Source organism: Amblyomma maculatum, chromosome 4 (genome assembly GCF_055883805.1).
Source record: "Amblyomma maculatum isolate TAMU_Amacu chromosome 4, ASM5588380v1, whole genome shotgun sequence".
Classification (NCBI taxonomy): domain Eukaryota; kingdom Metazoa; phylum Arthropoda; class Arachnida; order Ixodida; family Ixodidae; genus Amblyomma; species Amblyomma maculatum.
In genome coordinates this window covers 71,803,544-71,826,775 of record NC_139347.1, presented here as the reverse complement: position 1 = coordinate 71,826,775, position 23,232 = coordinate 71,803,544, and the positions used below count along the sequence as shown (strand labels likewise).

At 44.1% G+C, this 23,232-nt stretch overlaps 1 protein-coding gene across 3 annotated transcripts in view; it reads right to left on the bottom strand.

The window, feature by feature from the left end:
• Positions 1–23,232, bottom strand: part of Rdl (Resistant to dieldrin) — a 228,489-nt gene that overhangs the window by 115,168 nt on the left and 90,089 nt on the right. For all 3 annotated transcript variants that reach the window (XM_084601925.1, XM_084601926.1, XM_084601924.1), the window contains exon 4: positions 7,582–7,808. In XM_084601925.1, the coding sequence (XP_084458051.1) occupies positions 7,582–7,808 (227 nt within the window). The remainder of the gene's footprint in view (positions 1–7,581; positions 7,809–23,232) is intronic.

Below are 23,232 nucleotides of genomic sequence, written 5' to 3'. Positions count from 1 at the left end.
TAAAGAAGGGAATTCTTTGTTCATATAAAATGGTAGTTGCGAAACTCGCCTGAAAATCACGGACACTGATTGATCGAAGAACGCCAGAGTCGGATGACTACCACTCCCCTTGCGGCGTTTATCGGAACTGCTCATTTTTGGACAAACAAGCGTGATGGTGCCATAGCTGGTTTTTGATGTGCAGTTTACAGGAAGCACCACTTTTGTCTGCTAGTACGCAAGCAGAAAATTATATTTACGACCCAATGAATGTAATTTGGTAAATAGAAATTTTAGTATTATGTTTAATTTAACATGCAATCTTCGTATTAACTACTCTATATTGATATAACATTATCCAAATACTTAACGACACTTATTTACTGGTCAATATTCAATATTAATTTTTCGCTCAACAATAAAGAATTCAAAGCACGTTGTAGATCAATATAAATCGATATATAGACGTTGCAAATAATTACGTTCCGAACTGAAAGCGGAAACTTCCGTGCTTAAGGCTAAAATTCATATTTTGGTCACTTCTCTGATCTGTTTAGGAAAATCAATGGACTTTTTTTTTTTTTTTTTTAAATTATATTAGAGGTGCATGTTTTGTTTTTTATTTATTGAAAAGTAGGCGGACCATATTGGTGCTCATTCAAAAAAGCGTTTCTTTGTTTCTTCGTGCTCAAATGAATTACTTATGTTTTCGGTGATTTTTTGTTGCAATACCGCTTGGTCTAAGGTCACATAGAGTTCATTTTGGTTTTTCTTCAATATTGCCACCTGGTGTCCCCAATATGCATTTTTATACATACCATGATTCAGCCGGAAACCCGTAGTTGTTGCATCTGACCTCCAAGAAGCAACTGCTATCGATCGTCATTAAAATAGCAGCGCGTCATTATACGAGGCAACCAATATGAAAGAAAATGGCCACGACTTAGCGCAGAGGTGACCGTAGACATACGATATATAAAAGAGCATGACCTAATGCTCGAAATGAAACTGATTGTTAAGTCTAAACAGATGACATATACCTTTATAGGGTCACAGCTGTTGTACGTTAATTGATTATAGTAATTTATCAAACTATGAAGCAGTGATTTTGCTAACTTGCCCACGAAAGAAAGACAGCACGGTTGGGTCGGGGCTGATCATCGCACGAGCATTTGCGCGATTTTTTTTCATGAATTTTTTGAGGAAATAGCGCGCGTGAAATCATTACGAAGTAGCAGTGAGAACCACTGTCCTACAACCAAAAGGTTCGAAGGTGACTGCAGGAAATTAATACCCCATTAGAATCGGTTATGCAGTACACCCATTTCCTGTACTTTCTGCTTCTGAAACGGGATATTTCTTTTTAGCTGAGAATGTTTACAGCCCCGCCTCCCCACGTTTCTTAGAAGCGCATGCATATAAAGTTTTTTTTTTCTCTCTTTCATTTACTGTCAAGCTTAGACTGGCGGCTAATTAAAAAAAAATATTCCCTTACAGAAACAGTACTGGTGCAAAAGTGACAGATTTCACAACTGAAGCTATGCTCCAGTAAGCCTTCATCACATTCAATACAAAGGGAAAAGCAAAACAAAAAAAAATTATCTTTCTTTTATGGTTTGTGACTAAGGCAATATGTCCTGTTTGAAAAAATAAGAATACTGAACAATGTTCTCTAGGTAAGACTATGACACAGGGTGAATAACCAAGAAAGCGAGAGAGAAGATAATACTCGAGACACGCAGTTCAATTCCTTATCACTTCTAGAGCGAGGCCCTACATGTTAGCTTGGTCTAGAAAACCACTGCCCAGCGTTGGGTGAATAAAGCTGCAGCTCGTCTGAAATGTTAAATACCGATGCACTACTGTTCTACACTACGCACACCGCGAGTCTACCACGATGCGTGCAGGGACAAGGTACCTTTTAATGACTTATGCATTATTTTATTTTTTCACTGTGTGTGGACGTTTTTTATACCAAACGAAATGCGAGGTAAGTGCGCCGACCTGTTTACAGGTTTCCTCATTCTGCTTCAATTTTCCACACCCGTTATTATTAGTTTGGGCTCAAATTTCAATAAGGACGATACTCCTAATTGTTTGCTGTCAAAAGAGGCGATAAAGTTGCGACTTAATAACTTCACATTGATGCATAGTCGATCGTCTGGAGGCAATGATTTCGGTGCTCATATAAACGAACTCGGCGTATGCCAGTTTTTGCTCAGTGATGTAGTCCAGTAAGTGAAGAACAGTATTTTATTATTTTCCTAGCAAATGTGGGTCGTCCCAAAACATTCATCTATCTATCCGTGATGCTATACAGCCCAACCAAAGAAAAATGCGCCGATAGTATACTTATTTGTTGATCTTTTCACGCGTTCGTGATTTTTGTAGGTGCAAAATAATCCTCCTCTGTCATATACTTGTTGCATTGTGTGCCATTGCTGGAAGATATAGCAGCTTTTTCGCGCGTTTAGTTTATTATTTCTTGAAGTGCTAGCAAACCTCTCTCTGCCCTGTAGTTGTTGCATCGTGTCGCGTTGCGGGAAGAGGCAGCAGTTTGCTGCATGAATATTCATTCCGTCTTCGTCAAGCATCTGAAGCCAGAGAATTAAGCGTCACAAGTCACCAAAGCATGCGAACTTCAGACACCTGGACACCAGACTCGCGTGGCGTTTCAAGGCGATAAAGTAACTGCTGTATGCTCTCTCCTATAGTCATGCGAGATTTTATGGCAGCAAAGAAGGTCGCTACAACACCGAAGCAGAAAGAATGAGCGGAAATCTGCGTTTTTGCTTGAAAAATTATAAATAATACGCGCGTGATTTACTCAGTTTAATACCTACTGCTAACAGCGTAAATCATCTGTTGCTTTTAAAATGCTGTGCTACAAGGTAAGACGAAGAATATCAACGCAGTTGAAATTGCAGAGCTGCGTAACGGTGACCTTTAAAAGCGGATGCGCATCGCATATTACACTGCCCTCCTCTCTCCCCAAACAGCAGATGCTCTCTGCTGACTCTGATGCATCGAATACATGTGAACATATTGTGACCTGCGCGCACGACAGAAATGGGCTCCCTAGGCTTGAAAGAAACTCTGTGAAGCTTTTTAGGCCAGCCGAAGACTACAGAACAAAACTCGACCTCAGTAGTGCATCTTCTAATGCCCGTATATCGGCGATGCTGTTATGAGGAGTGACCTTTGCTTCCCGTCATCCTGCACTGCCGTAGAGTGCGCTCAGAAGTGTCGAGGGGTCCTCAAAAGCATCCGAGCAGCAGTCGCCCTCTAACGTATTTCACTCAACGCCACATATGAGTGACAACTCGGAAGCCATTTGAACAACGCGCTTTGCTGTTGATTTTTGTTTCTTTCTTGCTAACTACGAAGTAAGCATGGTCGCAGACATTCTTCATAATTCACTCTTGTGTTGTCGGGGTGATTGTTACTGTCATTGCTTCTTTTGTCTAAGCTTTGAGCCGGTGCGTTTTGTCCAAATCCAGTTTGCCGCCTGCCCGTTAGAGCTGTCGGACACGTAGTGAATGCTTCCATAATATGAATGAGCTCTCATCAGCGTGTCGAACTTTTTCTTTAGTGGAAAAACCTGCCTTGCGTGTCGGCACCTCACATGCTGACCTTCATAATAAGCCTTACTAAGAAACTTCTTTTTTATTTTTAATGAGCAAAGTAAAATAAGGGTTGCCGACTTGCGAATGTGGTACTTATATTGTATATAGTCCACTTATCCCAAATTATGTTCATTATAAAATTGCGCAAATCATGTGCACGTATCGAGCTTTACATGTTGACGAGGTGCAAGCATACACCTGTCTACATGAACGGGTACTAAAAGGAAGAACTAAATACTTGGTAATTTTCAATTTGACGGCAAGTGCAATAGTGAGTGACTGGTGTTGGAAAGTTTCGCTTAAGAATAGAGCAGGAACAATTCGTGCTCATGTCTGCCTTTAGATATCCTCGCCCTCAGTCGTGCTCTAAAAATTATGAGACTCTTAGCGTAGTTGGTAATGTCGGCCACGCTGTTTTCCTCGTATTTTGAAGGTAATTATCCTATGACGTCAAAATACGTTGGTGCAGAAAGCCATAGTATTGATACCTGTCATGTAACCGAGACTACATAGATGAAAGTAAAATGGGCATAGCACGTTGTCCGTAGTTAAGAGCAATCTTCAGATGTGACGAGTAACTCGCAAAACGATCGTTAACCGCAACACGCTTCTTACCTCTGCTTGCTCTGCTTAAGCAGCTGTGACGGTGACAGCAAGAAAACGAAGAAAGATGCAAACGGGTATCCGGCCACGAAGAAACGCTGACCTGACAAGAGTGTAGGGTAAGCAGGGCTGGCACTCGCACGTTTGAGAATTAGGAATCAACTCCTCCCTGCGTTGCGGGTTCAGTTGATAAGCATTTCTTCCTTTAGCTAGCGGGTGTGTACACGCTCGCTAAAGGAGGAAACGCCTATGAGCTGATCCCGCAACGCAGCGAGGAGTTAATTCCCAATTCTCAAACGTGCTTCGAACTGACTGCCTTCGTGGGATGATGCCGTAATGATTGCGGATGGCTTGGAAGCCTTTCAAACTCGGAGAACTCGATCGTTTCGCTAAAGTTTGTTGGTACCCGGATGATCACGATTCACTGCCCAGAGGAACGTGGATCGGTGCCTGGGGGTCGGCTCTCGCTTCTGCATCGTCGTCAACTCCAGGTCGCCGACAACTGGAGCTAAAATAATTTCATGTCTGAAATTGTTCAGGTTATGTAGTTCCGGGAATCCGCACGTGGTGGAGCTATGTGTATTTATCTTTTATGTAGTTTTTCAGCTTAGTTTGAGGCAAACATGGCACAGATGGTCTCACGTGACTATAACATACCTGTTTAGCCTTACCTGCTATTCACAACTTCGTGCTTCTTGAACATTGCTTGCGGTGATTCACAATTGCAGCTACTGCATTCAGATTGTGAAGCATAGAAGCCGGAATTAAATCGGAAATGATACATTCCAACATTTTCACCAAAAGTTTCAAAGAAATGAAATTGATCATCGCAGGACGCTGAGATGTTGACTAAACAAACAATGGCCTGGACGAAGATGTGTTTACAACCCTGTATTTTCGATGCGTTACTTTAGAAAGACAAATTATATTCTCCGTCTCGAAAAGGAGACCACAAGTGCTAACGCAGCATATGGCTGATAATGGCTTAGAGGTATCTCACTTTGTCGTAAGCCGGCTATAAATTATAAAACAAGATTTTGTTTAAGGTTGTCTTGAACGTTATAGTCTCACTTAAGACCGGCAACGATTATTTGTTGGTGCAGCCTGCGCACAAACAACATCGACTGGCGAAAATGTAAGGAAACAATATTTACACTCAAAATAAAGCTGTAATAGAATCTGTGTTGTTTGTTTATGTGAGAAAGCAAGGCAGACAGTTTATAAAAGGATTTCAGTCGGGAGCGAGGAATTTGGTAATACCCGGCGTACCACACCGCAAGGAAAAGATGAATGTTGTTGAATGCTGCCGTTGGGAAGATGCTCTTCAGCCGCTTGCTCTTCGAAAAAAAAAATGGTGTCGGTTTTGCTGGTATACGCTTCGCCTTCACTTTTTGTTTCATTATATACTTAAGAGGATGAATGTGCTCGTGAAATATCTTCCTTTGGAATACGATTTATATCCGCTCCACAATGCTAAACGAAAGAATTGTAAGAGAAACCTGGCGTATTTAGGACCAGACAAAATGCATGCGCTGATGGATCCTAATGCAGGCTCTGTCATTTGTTTTGCCCTCCTTCCCACCCCTCATGCAGCGACAGGCTTCATGGGCGTACTGCTTCTATATTGGGCTCTCGTCTGTCATCGACTATTCTGCTTCGCTCTTAGGATGCGTAAGCATGATTAGTAACAAAATAGGCTCCGCCGGAAGTTGCGTTATGTTTGTTGTTCGTAGACATCTGACTCTGTCTTTGCCCCTCTACGTCCCACATTACGCTTTCGTGAGAACATAGGCTCTGCTAATCTCACCAATATTTGCTATCTTATGTAAGTAAGTTCACCGTTTGCGTAAGGTCGCAACGTCAAAAGAAATCGGGAGAGGTTCTGTAGAAGCTGCTTGCGCGCGTTGGGACTATATTTTTTCGCCATAAAAGGAAAGATATTCTAAGCAGTTATGAATACGTGGAGGCGCTGGTAAATCGCAATGGACTTAACATTAATGAGGAATGAAGAGCCATATAGATATTTCATTTGAGAAATTCTGCCAAGACTGAAACTGTGACGTCAAAAGAAGCGGCTTTGTGCGGTTGCAGAGTTCACTAACTAACGTAGTGGGTGATGATTGGCTGTCCTTTTGATCCACACACGTGCTATCGCCGGCAACCACACAAATGGTTTCTCAATTTTAGCAGCATCTATTTCGTCAGATAGATAGCCCCCAAGCTCTGCTGCTTGTTTCGTTGGTGGCGAGGAGAGAATAAAAATTGATGGACTTTAGCGACTAAAGTAATGAAAGGCGAAAGCCTTAGAACCGCATTCTGCAAAACAACTGTCACTAATTAGTAATTAATTAGGTACCAATTATTACTAGTGAAGTAATTCAATAGTTAGCTAATGACTACCTAATTGTTTAGGTAATATATATTTATTAACTAATTATAAATTTAGGCTAATTTCCCGCTAATTATTAAAGTATCTAACAAGTCAACAATTATACTTAATTAAACAATTATTAATTGATTATTGATTGGCCTATAGCCATATAAGGCACGCATTCGCGCATACTGGGGTGGTGCTCTGTGATTGGTCGAGACCTCTGTGACGTCATCCCGCCTCGTCCAATCAGAGCCGCCGCACAAGCGGGATACGTTCTGTCCACGACAGCATGAGCAATTAAAGGCTTTCGCCTTAAAGGCCCACTGTGCAGGGAAGGCCCTTTTAAGCAAAGGAGCCCAGTGTTTCGATCAGGTACCGGAGATAGTCTGTGCAAAATGCTACAGTGACACGCGCGCCGCAAAGCATCGAAAATACAATTCAAAGCTCTCTCATGCTCTCCTCCGGGAAGCCAGCTTCCCCGTTTCCTGCGCTGGCCCGACGGGCCACAGCAATGACGTACCTACCGCGAACGATGTCTATTGGTCCGTCTCGCTGACTGACGGGAGAAGGATGGGTGTCTACCGCTCGCAGCGCGCTTTTCCCTCGCCACGGCCAGACTGAATCCAGCGGCGCGCGCTCCCTCGACCGTCTTTTTCTTTTCGCGCTCGCGGAGAGCCACGCCCCACCTCCCGCCAAACGCGGAGGAGGAAGGGGAATTTGTATTGCGGAGGCTAGACGACCTCGGGCAGGAGAGTGAAAAACCTTTGCGAGGGAACGGAAGGAGAGAGTCATGACAGAATCGGGTGATTGCGGTGGCTGTAACTGCGTTATTAGTTACTCTTTTCAAACACATTTTGCGGACTTGCGTTCTAGGGGCGAAGTCTCACAGTCACCGGGGAAGAAAATATTTTCGACCGGAGGGTGGACAGTGGGCCTTTAAAAGAGATGAGAGAAGAAAGAGTCGAAAGGAGGAATAGCGAAGATGTAGTGCTTACTCACCGGATACTGCGGAAGACCTCTCCTCCCGATCCGATGCGGAGGAAAGTGTTGGGCGTCGTCGCCGCATGAAAGTAGGCGCTCTTCTCATTGGCGAAGAAGGTGTCGGGTACCCAGATCTTCTCGGCCACTTCAGCGCCTACAGTCATGCTTTCCAGATCGGGGCTTTTCTGGAACGAGAGGCGCTCGTCCCGCCACGATTGCCGGAAATAGAAGTCCGAAGTAAAGTCCTGCGGAAATGGCAAGAGAAAAACAAAATGCAGGGAGGGATGACGTCAGGCATGCAATGGTAGGTCAGCGGCGATCGCACAGGTACACAGAAAATACTGCGGCTATTCTAGCAGATTATATTTATTCCATATTTTTCATTTGAGTATAACTCAGTCAATACAACATACGCATTCAGAATGCCAGGCGGGGGTCTCAGTGTATGGAAGTCTACGCATCACATATAAGAAATATCAAGTGACGTCACGGGAGCCATTTTGTGATGTATAGCATAGCTTCCGCCGAAGCAGGCGGCGATAAGCCAATCAGATATGCTTGCAGCCTTTCGTTGTGCTATCCGCACCACAAAATGACACCAACTGTTCATACTTAACCAGCCAAAAGACGAGACACAGCAAAGAGGAGGACAGGACAAGGCTGGTCCTGTCCTCCAACAAAGAGGAGGACAGGGCAGCAAAGAGGAGGACAGGGCACCAACTGTGACGCAGGTAAAAAAAACGAAGACGAACTACACTTCCAGAAGACGCGTGCGTTGTTCTCATTTGTTCTAATTTTTCCTGCCGTGAAGCTCAGCGGCTCATTCTGATTAGAAATAGATGAAGTATAGATATGCAGGTTGGAATCAACACGAGATATTAAATTTAATATAAATAAAAGCTCTATTCTTTGTCTACAAAGCAGCGCAAGAGATTTCAATCGTTATCAAACGGTTATTTAAATGGGTTTTGCTTTTATGTCATCAATTATCTTTAAATTATATCGCCCATCTCGGCCGTGACATCCTGTAATCTAGATGTAGCTATTGGTGTTGTTAGGTAGTGGTTTATGGACTGAAAATGCGCTTGTAATACTGGTACCTTTTAGAAAGGTAGTAACTTGTCTGCTGTAAAACTTCTGGTTAGTCAGGGCTCAAAAACAAGAATAGGCAGTATAGACGGCCTGCGGGGCGTTTCTTAATTCTACTTCCTCTTCTCTTATTTCGTTATCCCGTTCCTTTTTTTTTCTTGTTCCAAATTCACGCAGTCTTTCGACTGGCATCAAATAGGCGCCGCTATGGCTCCTGCGTTACTTTACGCCATGCATTAAAAAAAGAAACCGGGATCCTTTGAGAGCGCGGCCGACTTTCAGCGTGCGCTCTTGTCGTAAATAAAGCTTTCGCCCCCTTACGACGGTTCAGCGAAGAGAACGAGAGCAGTCTCCGATTTCGTTTTCCGAACTGCCAGCAGCAGGCGCGCTTTGGGTACGGAGCGACCATGATTGGCGCGCTTTACGACGATGAGCCCTGCGGGCATCTCGTCTCGGCAATAAAATGTCGGACCGCCTTCGGCCCGGAGCAGCCAAGCGCTGGCACCGACACCGCCTCCTCCTCCTGTGCGCTGCCGTTGTAAGGCGAGGCTATATTTGTGGCAGTACAGATTCTTGTACACCTATAAATAGCCACGGCTCTGCGAAATATTGCTCCGCCATGTGCCATTACAATCTGCTCCGCTGATCCTCCAGGCGCTTTGAGGAAAGGTTCACTTCTAACTATGTCATCGAGAATAATTCGTTTTCCCCCTGTTGCTGCTGAGTGTACGGTGACTTGTAAGCATGCACAGATTCTTTTGATTGCATTGTTTCTTCCGTGCTCTTTGGGACCGAGGGGCACGTAGGAAAAATACTGCAAGTGAAAGCATCCTCAAGCGTTTTCTTCTTTGCCTCCTCGTTGGAGCTTAGGAGGTAAACCGGGCCTCTAAAGTAACATTGCTTAGAATTATGTTGCATGTTGTCGTGGCTGCCAAACGGAAATTAAGCATACGCAAGTGCGACGCATCCAGTGGCAGAAGCGAACGCCCTGTGATGCGCAGGACTGGCCAAGTTACTTTTAAAGTCTGAAACTAAGTATGCTTGAACGATTATCACGCAAGAAAGAAAGAGATGAGCTGGCGGTATGCCTGGACGAAAGACGGAAAAATATTTGCCCGCAAAACCGAAAAATCCGGAGTGCTTCAGATAACGAGCAGCAGTGATCTTGAAAAGATTGTTTAACAGGTTTGGGTGACGCCCTAATCGTTTTGATATATAGTCTGATACCAGATGGCGCCACAAGCATCGCCCTTGCCCCTTGTTCGAGAAAAGTACAACATTTCTTTCTTGCATATAAATGCTCAGTCAGCAAGAAACAAAGACGAAATAACTACACTTTTTGACTGTTTTAGTTTTAAGTTTGATGTAGTGATGGTAACTGAAACGTGGTACCAGGATGATTCAGAAGCACTTCGTGTGCACGGCTATCAAACCTTCCACTTGAACCGCAATGGGAGGATAGGGGGTGGTGTAATGCTGTTAGTGAAAGATGCATTTCAATGCGACATTTTTGACTCTTTTTCTGTTATAGCTGATGATTATGAAATGCTAACTTTGAGATGTAATATGACCATTTTTTCTGTGGCATACCGTCCGCCTAAAGGTAGAAATAGTGCTTTTTTTCCGTTTCTTGAAGCATTTCTAAGTTGGGTTAACGAAAACGACTGCAAACTAATTCTCGGCGGAGACTTGAACATTGACCTTCTGCATTCGTCCCCACAAAGTGAAGAATTGTGCTGCACTTTAGAAACTAATGCGTTCACTAATATCATAGAGCAACCCACTCGTATACAGCATGGTACATCCACACTCATAGACATTTTTATCACAAACACTATAAATGTGCCTATCAGTTCAGGAGTTCTTCAAACACATATTAGTGACCACTTACCTATATATTTAGTGCTTAGTCATAAAAAGTTCCAATTAAAAGACGCGAAGCGGAGTGTTAATACATATCGGCAGATAAATGAAAGCACCCTGGAGGTTTTTTATAACTTACGTTCTAAGATATCCTGGGAGAGCGTTCTTTCGAGCACTGATGCGGAGGGGGCTTACAACACCTTCATACACAAATTTATAAATATTTATAATGATTGCTTTACCTTCAGAACCCACAAACGGCCACGCAAAGCACGCAAACCCTGGATTACTGCAGAATGTATCAAAGCTATAAAGCTGAAAAATATTCTTTATCAAAAGTTTTTGAAATACAGAAACAAAACCGATTTAGATGAATTCAAAAAGCACAGAAACAGAACAAACAATCTCTTACGGAAAACTAAAAGAGAGTACTTTGAAAACCTTTTCGTCCAGGACACGAAGCAAACTCCAGAATTTATTTGGAAAAAATTAAATACGCTCCTAAACCGCCACCCTGATTCAAATGATAACCCCAACGAGATAACTGTAAATGGTACAACTCTTGCTGGAGAAAACTTAGCTGTAGCTTTTAATGATTTTTTCACATCAGTAGGAAATAGCCACCATGACCCCAGCTGTACAGATTTTATGCCCCAACGAACAGAAGATAGTGCATTTTTATCTCCAGTGACTGCAGATGAGGTCGTGTCTACAATCATGTCTTTAAACAATTCTAATTGTACTGATATAGATGGCTTACAGATTCGGCCACTTAAGTATGTTACTATTATTATAGCTCCAGTTTTAGAGTATATCATTAATCAAATATTTTCATGCGGTCAGTTTCCTCGCCGACTCCAAGGGGCTAAAGTTACTACCATTTTTAAAGGTGGTGAGAAATGCAACATGTCTAATTACAGGCCCATTTCAATACTCCCTGTTTTCTCCAAAGTCGTTGAAAAACTAATACACGTTCGAATGAGGTCATTCCTAACCAAGCATCACATCATGACACAATATCAGTTTGGGTTTACAAAAAAACGATCCACAGAAAGCGCCTTGCTGGCGCAAAAAGAAATCATTCTTAATGCTTTTGAGCGTGAATTTTATACACTTGGAATATTTGTAGACTATTCAAAAGCATTTGACAAAATCAATCACACCACGTTATTAAAAAAATTGGAATATTATGGTTTCAGAGGCTGTTTTCTATCTCTCATTAAGTCTTACCTACAACACCGCCAACAAAGGGTACACATAAATAAATCTTGCTCCAGTTTCAAACCATTATTACACGGCGTTCCGCAGGGAAGTATTCTCGGGCCGCTGCTTTTCAACCTATATATTAACGACCTTGTTAACATAGATTTAAACACTTCATTTGTTATTTATGCCGACGATACAAGCCTATTTTTATCACATCACAGTTTACCCCTGCTTGTTAAGAAAGCGAATGAAGTGCTTGATGTACTAAACACTTGGAGTCAAACTAATTCTTTAACTATAAACGTCTCGAAGACAAAATCAGTTCTTTTTCACCCTAAAAATAAGCCAGTTAATTCCAATATTGTCCTTCGACTAGGTCTTTCGGTCATAGAGTTGGTACCAGTTATAAAAACGTTAGGTGTTCTTTTTCAAGAGAATATGCAGTGGAGCGCGCATGCTGACCTTGTTCACTCCAAACTTTCGCGAACAGTAGGTATTCTTGCACGCTTTCGTTATTTTTTGCCCAAGCACATTAAATTGCTCTTATACAATTCCCTTTTCATGTCCACGCTATCGTATGGTTATTTGGTATGGGGAACAATGACCTACACAAACCTGTCCAAAATCTATCGACTACAGAAAAAAGCTGTAAGAATCATTGCTAATGAACCTTATGACGCACACACAGAACCTATATTTCATGACCTTAGATTAGAAACATTACCGAACCTGTTCAACGCAGTTCTGCTAAAACGTTATCATACTTATCGCATAAATAGTGACGCTTTCCTTGAAACACTTTCAACGCTGACTCCAGTTGAAAAAACGTATGGCACACGAAGCCGTGAGGTTTGGAAGATTCCCCATACCCGTACCAACTATGGCCGCCAAATGTTGATGTACATGCTACCACAAGCTCTTAATTCCTCTGTTAACAAGTCCAGCTAATCTATACAACAGTATCTCCTCAAATCAAAATATTGTTAACACATGCAGTTCTTTACCACCCAATATTAGTCCTATCCTCTAAATGTACTCTGTAATATATAAAGCCGTCGTTATGTTTATAAGGGCTTTTTCTTGTTTTGTTGTGTTTTGTCCGCTGCTGTATTGCACTGTAAGCGGGGTGCTAGCCTTTGTCAAGCCATCGCAGGCTTTTTGCTAGCACCCTGCAGCATCACGAGTACTGTATAATCAGTGTTGATGCTAAATAAAATTATTTGTATTTGTATTTGTATAGACCAATCAAATGTGAGCTTTGCTATGCAGGTGCTACGCATAATTACACGAGATTGCCGCAAGACATTTGCATGTAGCGGAAACAATATTCGCCGAATAGTTATACGTTTTCGCCATGACTTGCTTTCGAGCACTGTTCGAGGTTCCTGCAAAGGGTGCACCGTTACACATACGAAGCTAATGCGGCAAAGCCAATTCAAAAAGCGATTTTGTTTGTGTGTGTTGTGTAATCGCGGCTATAGCGATAGCGCGATAGCGGTGGCGCGATTATCGCGAGAGTTGGCTATAAGATAAGCCACGTCGTTCGGGCACCGGGGGCCGCATTCCACTACAAGCTGTGATGGAATAAACTACGTTCGGGTACCAACCCACCGGGCCTTCGTCTGCTGTTCCCCCGACGAAACACGACATTGGCGACGAGGATGGGATCCTGACCAGCCGACATGGCAACGGATGATCCGGCAGCGGCGGGTTCAGTGACGCAAGTCTTCGGTCGACTGGGACATATCGAGCCTTTCGACGAGTCTACGAGCGACTGGCCGTTGTACGAGGAACGATTGACGTCGTTTCTTCTGGTCAACCGTATCCCCGAGGATGACAAGGTACATGCTTTTTTGAGTCTCGTAGGCCCAAAGACATACAGTCTCCTCAAGTCGTTGACCGCACCTGATTTGCCGTCAGCTAAAAGTTTCGACGTGTTAAAGAAGCTCCTAGGTGACCACTTGTCCCCAAAGCCGTCGGTAATTAGCGAACGCGCAAAGTTTCACAGAAGAGCGCAACTCGAGACTGAGTCCATTTCAGAATTTGTAGCTCAGTTGCGCAAGTTGGCGCAGACATGCGAATTTGAGGCGGCCCTAGATCAGTCTCTGCGGGACCGTTTCGTCTGCGGTTTGCGCAGAGAAGACATACAGCGTGTGTTATTCACGGAGGATAACAAGCTAACCTTCCAGAAAGCTGTGGAACGAGCGCTTGCCATGGAAGCGGCTAAAAAGAGCGTGGCAGAAGCGCACGCCTCTGAAATGAGCGTACCGGACGTTCACAAGGTCAAAACGGTTGGGGAAAGTGTTTTGACGCAGCGGAATTGCTATCGCTGCGGGTCTGCGAAGCATGCAAGTCGTTCATGCCCGCATATCGCAGACACCTGTTTCAAATGTGATAAGAAAGGACACATTCAAAGAGTGTGCCAAGCTAGTAAGCAGCGAAAGCCAAAGGGAGAGCGGCGAAGCTCGGTGAAGGTGTTAATTCCCGGTCAAGCGTCTGTTAACATGAAGGAAATTGTTTCGCCTGGCCTGGAACCGATAAAAGTTTTGATTAACGTGCAAGGGGTACCTTTGGAAATGGAGCTGGATACTGGGGCTACTGTGTCCGTCATGTCTTTGCATCAGTTTCGTCAGATGTTTCCCTCGATTAAGGTCATGGCAACGACGCTCAAGCTAAAGACGTTCCAGGGAGCCATCGTTGAGCCTGTCGGAGTTGCTCACGTTGCAGTGCAGTATGGAGAACAGAGGGCCCAGCTGCCTCTTTACATCACGAGAGAAAAGGGACTCCCTCTGCTTGGTCGACAATGGTTGCAAGCCATCCGACTCGACTGGAGCCGTATTTTTGAGCTCAACGCCATTTCAAGGTCAGATGTTTCTGCATGTTCAAGTCAAAGCGGCAGATTGCGCACGCTTCTAGACAGGTACCAGAGTTTGTTTAAGGACGAACTGGGGACGATTGCAGGAGAAAGAGCGGAATTGGCACTAAAGGAAGATAGTGTGCCGAAATTTCTAAAGGCAAGAAGTGTGCCCTTTGCATTGCAACCTGCAGTCGAGGCAGAGCTTAAGAAGTTGGAAGGCATGGGAGTAATTTCACCAGTCGCGACGAGTGACTATGCCACACCGGTGGTACCAGTAGTAAAGAAAGACGGTAGCATAAGGCTATGCGGAGATTACAAGTCTACCCTAAATCCTTGTCTTGAAACTGACCGGTACCCACTCCCGAGAGTCGACGAGTTGTTTGCAGCGCTCGCAGGGGGCCAAGAGTTTTCTAAGATTGACCTCAACCGAGCGTATCAGCAGGTAGTAATGTCCGAGTCTTCAAGAAAATACTTGACTCTTAATACCCATAAAGGGCTTTTTGTCGTTAACAGGCTGCCGTTCGGAGTTTCATCGGCACCTTCCATTTTTCAAAGAATTATGGACACAATGTTGAAAGACTTGAAAGGTGTCAGCTGCTATTTGGATGATGTTCTCATCACAGGCAGGACGCCGGATGAGCATTTTGCCAATCTCGAAGCGGTCCTAAAGCGGTTGATGGAGCGCGGGGTTCGAGTAAAAAAAGAAAAATGTTCGTTCTTTCAAAAAGAGCTGCGGTATCTGGGTCATGTTATCAGCGCAGCAGGAGTAAGCACAACGCCAGAGAAGATAGAGGCGAGCTTCAGCGCCCACTTGCAAGCAGCAGCTGCAGTCGTTTCTGGGCATCGTGAATTACTACGGAAAGTTTGCTCCACGATTGTCCACTCTTGCTAGCCCTCTTTACAAACTGCTGCGTTGCGGTGAGCCATGGCGTTGGGATGAATCGTGTCAAGTGGCTTTCGAGGAAATCAAGAACGCGTTGACGTCATCCTCTGTGCTAGCGCATTACGACCCAGATAAACCTTTGCAAGTGGCATGTGACGCTTCCCAGTACGGCGTGGGGGCAGTACTTTCTCATGTTGCAGAAAATGGAAGCTCCCGCCCGGTCGCTTATGAGTCGCGCACATTAACTGACGCCGAGAAAAAGTACAGTCAACTAGAAAAGGAAGCGCTTGCCATTATTTTTGCCATCAAAAAATTTCATTTCTACATCTATGGAAGATGTTTCACGTTGGTTACGGACCACAAGCCGTTACAAACGATACTGGGGCAAAAGGCAGGCATTCCACCGATTGCGGCAGCACGTTTACAGCGATGGGCTGTCACTTTGTCTGCTTACAAATACTCGCTTGTGTACAAAAAGTCCAGTGACAACGCAGAAGCAGATTTTTTTTTTTCAAGGTTCCCTCTTAACAGCCAGGAGGACGGCACGTCCGAAGGCGAGGAATCGTTCTATGCGTTGCGCCTGGAGTCGATGCCTGTATCTGCCAAAGAGGTCGCGCGAGCTACATCACGTGATCCGTTGCTTTGCAAAGTGCTCCAGTATACAAGTATAGGCTGGCCACTGCACTTACGAGATGCGAACCTAAAGCAATTTTTTGACAGACAGTTGCAGCTCAGTGTGCATCAAGGGTGCCTCATGTATGGAATGAGGGTTGTGATCCAGTCTTCCCTACGAGAGTCGGTGCTCGAAGAACTGCACCAAGGTCATCCCGGCATCGTGCGGAGCAAGGAATTGGCTCGCAGTTACGTATGGTGGCCGTCAATTGATGCAGACTTGGAAACAAAGGTACGAAGTTGTCAAGCGTGCCAGGAACAACGGAATGATCCATGTAAAGCACCTCTGCATCCTTGGGCATGGCCGACCGCGCCGTGGAGGCGTATTCATCTGGACTTCGCGGGGCCTTTCAGAGGAACAATGTTTCTAGTGGTAGTAGATGCCCACTCAGTGGCCAGAAGTGTTTGTCATGCGGAGCACAACGTCCGAACGTACTGTTGCTTGCTTACGTGAACTTTTCTGCAGATTCGGAATACCGAAGACGGTAGTGTCTGACAATGGACCACAACTGGTTTCCGATGAGTTCAAGGCATTCATGCGGGACATCGGAGCCAGACATGTCGTGAGCTCCCCTTACCACCCAAGCACAAATGGTCTGGCAGAACGTTTCGTGCAAACGTTGAAGTCTGCACTACGCAAGGCATCTCCTGGTGAGTCTGTCGAAAAAACACTTCACAACTTTTTGCTGGCGTACCGAAATACGCCCCATCCTACGACGGGAGAGGCTCCAGCTAACCTATTGATAGGTAGAAGATTGCGTACTAGGCTGGACGCAATCAAGCCTACAGTGGAGGGAAAGATAATGCACAAGCAGTTCACCCAGATGCAGCAGCGTAAAAGCAAGAGGGACTGTTTTGGCATTAATGAAAGTGTTTTAGCTCGAAATTACAGAGGCTCGCCGAAGTGGGTTCGTGGGACTATATTAGAGAAGACTGGACCGGTCTCCTACAAAGTCATGGTGGCCACACCCCGAGGCAAGTTCATCTGGCGTCGGCACCTCGACCAGCTGCTGGATAATTCAAGACCTACGGTGACAAGGTCTACCGACGCAGACTGCATGGAGGGGTTCCTGGTCTTCCCTTCAAGCACGACGGGTGATCAACCAGCTTCGGATGAGCCGGGGCCCGAACAGTCTCCCGAGGTCCTTCCGGGTCCCGCTCATACATCTGAGACGTCATCTCCCGGGAGGCGCTACCCATTACGACAACGACGTCCACCCGAGCGATACGAAGCTCGCTTTTAACTATTGTATAAGGATACAATTGCACCCTTTAAATAAAAGGGGAGGAGTGTTGTGTAATCGCGGCTATAGCGATAGCGCGATAGCGGTGGCGCGATTATCGCGAGAGTTGGCTATAAGATAAGCCACGTCGTTCGGGCACCGGGGGCCGCATTCCACTACAAGCTGTGATGGAATAAACTACGTTCGGGTACCAACCCACCGGGCCTTCGTCTGCTGTTCCCCCGACGAAACACGACAGTGTGCCTATGTGCGTGTTTAACAGGTGAGAACATAAGGATTAAACAAAATTTGCAGATTCATACATCCGCGGTGTTACCAGATAAAACTAAGGGCTGTGGCAGAATTTCTTAAAATGGTGGCGTTGTTTCGAGCTTTTTAAGGCTGTGCTTCATGTTCACACTGCACTTATCTTTCTAGTGCATTAACATAGTATATATATTCTTTTTTTTTTTTTTTTTACAAATGTACGATTGATCACTTCCGTATTTGAGGCCAGCGCTGAAATTAAGCTATCAGCTGAGCAGGTACAGTGGGTTATTTCACGCCGTGAACCTCTTCAGGGTAGTCGACACAAAGACGTGAGCCAAGTAAAAGGAATCGATGACAAACGTGTGAACCAAGAGCGTCCACACAAGCAGTACGAGGAGCTTGAAAACATGCGATGCTACACGCACTCTGGCAAGAAGCCAATATCCATATCCTCATCACCACATACCCGCACGAAAATTGCCTACTTATTCAAACAAGTCCACCGGACCTCCCTCGCAATGAAGGCATACCACTGTCAGCGCCAAAACATCGGAATCTCTCACGCCATCTTGATGACAAAAGTATAGCACGAAGTCAGAACCGTGGTTCGTTTTGTATGCACAAACGATAATCGTTTGGGCTGCACCTATTCCTCCGTTATTAGGAGCCAGAGTGTCAGAAATGAATACCAGGCGCCGGCATATACTGGGCGCACGTATATCCTGACACACTGGAATATCATCGCCCGGCCGCCTTGTTAGACTGCCGCGGGGACATTGCTGGCGCGAGAAAAACTCGCTGGCTTGGGCGCAATACAAATCTGTTGTGACGCTTTGGGAGAAAGAGCCCATCAAGGCACAAAAAGCACAAGATATTCAATTGTGCATCGAAACTATCTCGCTAGCTCGTTATTTTAAGATGGGATGAATATAGCGTCGTTGCATCAAAAACGAGATTTTCTCAAGCAATAAGCAGTTTTCTTTTAGTAGCAGCAACTAGCAGCATACCCGTAAAACACACCAGGTCGTTGCAGGGTGTCCTGCATAAGTAATCTCACTGAACGAGTGCTTACTTATGCAGTGAATAAGCACAGACACATTTGCGTACACTATGCGCATATTCAGGGATATCAGCACTAAATGAATCTATGCGTCCTATTATAAAAAGATAGCGCGTTACTGGTTCGAGAGCGGCTCGCTGAGGCCGAGCTTGGTGCAAGCCTTGCTGGAGTACTAAGCAGCTTTCCTGAGGTGCCACTATATATACAGGCAGCTTTGCTGAGTAAAAAATATCATTAGTATGCATTACCCTGAGCTCCGGCTGGCAGAAGCCCAGCAATGATTCTGTTTGGCACCCAGGGAACCAATATGCAAACAAAGTGTTGCAGCTGAAATCCGGCTTACGTATGGTGGTTGTGCAGGGTGCAACTATTAATTTCAGCTTACAACCTTTGTTGTAAGTAATGAAAAAACTTGGCATTTATGTCATTCTATTTTTTACGCGTCACTGCCGCAATGAATGAGCTGTGAATAGTATTTCCTTGCGCTTTTCTTACTACAGCGTCTTAAGCAGATAGAAGTGGCATCGTTATATGATGTTTATATGCAAGGCATTTACGCAAAGCTAAGCACACGACTTCCGCCTGAACTATGAACTCTGTCTGCTTTAAAAACAGCAATGACTTCAATTAAAAAATCAGGGGAGCCGTTTTATGGCTATTTCATAAACTTTGCAACCTAAAATTGCAAAATTTTAAATTTCACTAAGCCTTTTAGCAATGTTTAAACAAAGTTCTAGCATTGTGTAGAGGGAATTACAACAGAAATATAAATTTGCAGCGGCCAGTTGATTTTGAAGTTTTTATTTAAATGTGACATCATTATTTCTATTACATCAGGTACTGCCTGCATTTCTGTAGCGACATAAACGCTGCACTTAGTCGCATTCTAAATGTCCTCCCTGAAACGTGCACTGAATTAAGTAAGAGCTTATGTCACACGATAAGCAATCTAGATTCAATATTTTCTTGGTTGTACATGAACTGCTCACAAAAAATGCGCATTTAGGACTTATTGGGAGCGCGAAGTTCAGACGCTTCGTATGACTATAAAAATTGTTATATACTCTTTGATAATTTGACTACTTTCAGCCGAAAGAGATTCGCATTACACATTCCTGCATAGATGATCTTGAAACTGCACGCTTAGGTGTCGAACTTCATCTTTGGCTAGGCAGGTGACAAATATGCGATTTTATTTCGATTTTATTTCATTTAATTTAACAGAACGGACTAATATAGTGAAACTTCTTGTGCCGCAAGAGCTTCCAATACAAGTAGTGGGAATACAAGTCTGTGTTTATTTTATCAGTACCTCAGAGGCCCACATGGGGCATTCCACGAGGGGAGGGCTAACAAGAGGTGAATATTGTTTTTTCAGTGAATGGATTTCTGCAATGCATCAATGGCGGAGCTTTGAGTCTCTACCTGTAGTCGAATAACATTTTGAGGACAGTTAAGCCCCGCCTTTCAGGACATGATGACGCAGCTCCAATCGCTCCCATCTACGGCTTACGTTGCTCATATTATTTCGTGAGCACGCACTTTGCTACTCACTTCGTAATTTTTTCTTAATTTGTAACTATAATATTTACCATATTATATCATATCATATCAATTATCATATCATATCATATCATATCATATCTCTTATTATGTACTGTTTTGTACAGAGATTCACATTTGCACACATCTATAATGGGATAAAACTTAAAAAAAAAACGCAAGTTGTTAACCATGGGCAGAGGTACGCGGCGTGTGTATTATTCCGCTTAACAGTAAACAGAATTAGTTTTTAATAATTAGCAATACCGAAAGTGCTAGAGAGGTTGTCGCGCTTTAAATTTGCTCGGATGGTTAGATTTTTATCTAAGGAACCAGAAAAGCCTTAAGAATGGACTGCTTTCTGTAGCGGAGGAATTGCGTGAGTCGGCTACTGCCAACTTATGTTTTGTCAGGCTATACACACATTTGCAGAGTTTATATCACACATTAAATTTACTTCTCCTGACTCTTGAACTTTTTAATGTGTTGTGTACTGTTTATGTTTGTGTAATGTTATGGTATTGCATAGTATGTTGAACTGTATATAGTCAGACCACGGGGTCCCTATGAATTGGTGAAAGAAGTAGCCGGAGCAGCTATGCGGCACCAACTTTCCCTTTATTGCCCATGCAAATAAAAGAAATCTAACAGATACCTAATGGCCGACAGTCGCAAGCTACCACGTGGGGTGAAATACCACAAAACATAGATATGATCTCCTGCTTTAACCACGCCGTATGTATGTGCCTTTGTAGCATGGTAGAAGCCTGCATGAACCGGCATCCAATAGTTTCGAAGGGTTCAGTTTCCATCTCTAAGGAGATATTACGTTTCGATGGGGTCGTGGTGTCGTCGCAAGCCGGAACCACAGGACTTTTTTTCGATACGTTTTTCTCAGTTCTGGATTACGGTGACGGCGCTGTCTGTATGGCCGAATGAGCTGAATAAGCCAGAGTGTAATAACGACTACTTTAGACCAAAACATGTTCGACATTACAGCAATCAGTGGCGCTGGAGACGCTCTACCTCGCAATCGGTGACGTCGTGACGTTGTGAAAATGTATACGTTTTACACGACTCTTAGGCAGCATAGTTAGATGTGTTCAGACTTGGCGACATTCACGTGTGCCAAGCGTCTATTGAGATTTTGCAAATAAATGCTCAAAACAAAATATATTTGAAACGGTAGTAAGCAATTCCTGCCCCGCTATTTTCAGCTAACAACCCTTGACAATGCAGGCTGAACAACGCGAGAAGCGCCTAGAGGAACTTTGTTAAAGTACTTAGTCGTGTAATTACCAGCCGCTGTCTATAGTGATAATAACGTTAAGTCCGAAAAATTGAAAAAAGGAGAATTACAACTGCGGCAAAAGCGTGGAATTTAAATTAAGCCTTAGCAATAAATGCGCAAGTGAGCTTTGGCTGCCCAGTACTATATACGCAGAGCTCTGACAATTTCGTCTTTTTCGATGTACAAGCTTGCGAAACGATTCGTGTTGCACCCCATCTAAACAATACCAGTAATTTTAATTCCACAAACTTTCTAAGACAACACTTAATTAGATTAACCGACTGTACGACAGAACAAGAGAAGAGAGACAACACAGGACTGCCTGGGTTGTTCGAGCTGTAAAAGTACGCCTAATTTAAATGCGACCCCATTAGCCAGAATTTTCAGTCCTCCAGACAGCATTTTATTGTTCGAACCAATATTCGCGTTTTCAGGTCCCTTAGCAGTAGTTGTATTCGCTCAGACTAAGCGGCCCTTAGGTTAGGGCAGATGGTGAAGGTTGTCGTTTGGTTATGGTCGTTACGGCACGTGTAGCATGAAAATGAGGATTTGGACTTCGCTCAAAAGACTGGTTAAGGAGGCACTTCTAAGAGTGGTAGCCTAATCATCCGCTTTGTAAAGCAATTTAACAGTCACCACGAGCTCTTTCAATAATAAAGCAGTTTCAGGAGCATGTTTCGTCAAATAAGTGCTGTTTGTGCACAGCGCCTGTCAATATGTATCACTTGGATGCTAAGCCGAAATGAAAGCATTAAACTGCTTGAAAACCAGTCACGTTTGTGCCATTCATTGTAATATGACGAGTGGCTTTGAATTACCCGAGGTCCTGACTTGCTGAGTGCGGAGTACGCGATGTGAACGGAAGCTGTAACCGCTATCGCGTTTTATTCTTAGCGGCGCAGTTTAGTATTCCGAAATTTATCATTTACCCCCTGCATAAAATTCGCCCGGATAAGTCAGGACAATAATACAGTAGAATGTTGATCTAGTGGTCAGCACACATGATGAAAAACGAAGGTGAACAGACAAAGGTATATAGATGAAAGACACACACACACACACCAAAACAGAGTACGATGCTGCACTGAGAAGTAATTATTCGCACCCGAGCGCCTTTTTCTTTCTTCACTTTTTCTAAGTCAGTGCAGCATCGTCCTTGCTCTCTCTCTCTCTCTTTCTTTTTCTTTATTTCTCTCTATATCTTTGTTTTGCAGCGTTTTTCATCATGTATGCGGACCAACTAACTCAACGTTCCACTTTATTACTGTCCTAACTTATGCGGACAGTTGTTATACACGGAGTAAATGATAAAAAATTGGGGGACACTGAAACTAGGCTGCTAAGAGTGTACGCGATAGCAGTTACGGTTTCCGTGCACATCGCGTACTTGGCGCTCACACAGCTACTTGCTCATAGCCAAACGCACATTTTCACTTCATGAAACTATGTGCTTCTCTTTACTGTCCTTTGCTTTCTTTTTCGCTTCTCTTTACCCGCAAACCAGCTGCACGAGCAGTGGAAACTTTCCACTCATTTCGCAGTGACAGGCGCATATGCGTTTCAGGTTTTCGCCGAGCAATGAGGGTTACTCCATCTTTTAATTTCTCAAAGGCAAGTTTTAGCTTATGTCCACCGCCTATGACTGGCTAAAGGGAGAGGGGGGGGGGGGGGGGGGGGGGGGGTGCTCATCTTGAAATAAGTGACTTAAAGGAA